The 1,890-nt window shown below is 50.7% G+C and overlaps 1 protein-coding gene across 1 annotated transcript; it reads right to left on the reverse strand.

Moving 5' to 3' along the window:
• Window positions 1-104: 104 nt before the first annotated feature.
• Pmar_PMAR009375 (hypothetical protein) lies at window positions 105-1,800 on the reverse strand (the record flags this gene model as incomplete). The annotated part of the gene is made up of 12 exons (XM_002767871.1): window positions 105-184; window positions 238-315; window positions 367-475; window positions 548-601; window positions 649-695; window positions 748-846; window positions 896-1,021; window positions 1,083-1,159; window positions 1,275-1,368; window positions 1,414-1,470; window positions 1,515-1,686; window positions 1,733-1,800. Coding segments are annotated over 12 exons (1,061 nt in total), but the record flags the coding sequence as incomplete, so codon positions are not given.
• Between the last annotated feature and the right edge of the window lie 90 nt (window positions 1,801-1,890).

The raw sequence follows: 1,890 nt of genomic DNA on the forward strand, positions 1-1,890 counted from the left end.
ACATCCTCACCATCACTAGCCGAGAGATTGAACGGGTCCCAATAGAGCAGCTGATATCTGAACAATGTACTCGGCATTAGAGGAGTTACTCCTATCACCACTACCTCACAGGGATGGCCACTGCCTCCTCAAGACTGGCACCGAGGAAGGCTTGTTTATACAGCTTGGGACATGCTGTACGAACCTAGATTCCTCACAGGTCATGCTAAGCCTCGTCGTATACGGTGATGGACCCACCTTCTGAAACTCCTGGCAGATCGATCGTACCGAACTGAAGTCATCAGAAACATCACCCATAATCTGTAGGTGAGCCGCCTGCCGAGAAGAATAGCTCATTACCCCCGAAGAGAAGAAGGACGCGTCTACCTTCAGGAACTTCTTCTTATCCTTGGCAAGAGCCTGCCATGTTTGGTCATCATTCTCCTCGATATCGGAGTACTCCCCATCACTAGTAATATACCCATCTTCCGACCTCCTACTCCCGAGCCACTTCAACCTTACATTCACCACATCAGAGCATCCCTCCACTTACCACCCGCTGGCCTACCTCGCCTCTGCTAGTCGAGCCTCTTCGGAATCATCTTCAGACGCCTGTGCGTAACTACTAAGCCATCGAGATGACAATGAGCCCATTAGAAACTGCCTTACTCTGTCATCAGAGCCTTCAGTTGCCTCTCCTCATGCGTGCGGCATACCTGTAATGGTGGACGTATGGCCTCCGTTGAAGTGCCGCAGTGCTGAACTCACATTCTTTTCGATGTTGTCTAAGAGGTTAAGAGCGTTGTCAGTTTGATCATATTTGGCATCATGGAAGCTACCAAGATCCTCCACATAGGAACGGAAATCCTGAGACCGGCAGGCGATCGAGCAACAACCACCGCGAAGTACGACATACCGTAATAACGTCAAGTTTCTCATTCTCCTCTAGACTGTCACTCTCGATGCGGTCCAAGCACCGCTGGCTCTCAGCTCGGTCCGTCTCCAATTTTCTATGTCGGCCTTGGAAGTCTATCAAGTGGACCTAACGTGGGCATATCACACGACCGAAGAGGCCATGATGCAGCAGCGAGAGGTTGTATCACCTTTTCGGAGTGGATCTTGCGGTAGACTGCATCGAGTGCCTCCTCCAACGAAGGTATGGGATCAGCAGCAAACAGATCTGAGCGGACGCACATGAATATGTTCGCAGCCGATACACCGATCGAACCAGCGCCCTCGTGATGCTGTTGTGACAAGAGTAATATTAACTGGATTCAAATGCACACGTAGCTCACCCTCTGCCATTTTCTCTCCTGACGTCTTCTCAACCATCAAAGCAGCATCAGCTCTCTTCTGTTGGAACTCCTTCAACTTCTGTAGTCCCGCTACCTACAACAGCAGATGAAGCCGTGCACCACTACTAACAGTAACTACCTTCTTGATTTGGGCATCAGCCCACGTATCATCATCCTCATCACCAAACTCCATTAACTAAAATCGCCATACCATTCCTTTCCATCCTCGGCATCTACTACCTGTTCCCGTTTCCTCTCCACTTCTAACCGATGCAGCATTCCTCGAGTGCTATGCCCTCCTAGACCCCCATCAGTGTCAGTCATCGGAGCATCGTGTGCACTAGGATCCAAATCTATAGTGGCGAACTCTCCTTTTTTCACTTGCGCCGGTGCCATAGCATTTTCTGATGACCTACAACATAGCCATTGCTCAGAAGCGCACTAGCAAGAGATACTACCTAACCTTCTCCCGCTGCCTCTGCCTCTTCCGCCGGGCAAGGTCTATTACTCCAGGATCTGCCACCATTGCAGGGTCTAGGTCAGTAACCTGAATCTCCTCGTAGTCCTCTCCCGCGTATATCGCAGCTCCCGGTGACCTTCGTGTCACCGTCACAGG

This window comes from Perkinsus marinus (genome assembly GCF_000006405.1).
Source record: "Perkinsus marinus ATCC 50983 genomic scaffold scf_1104296969668, whole genome shotgun sequence".
NCBI lineage: Eukaryota > Perkinsozoa > Perkinsida > Perkinsidae > Perkinsus > Perkinsus marinus.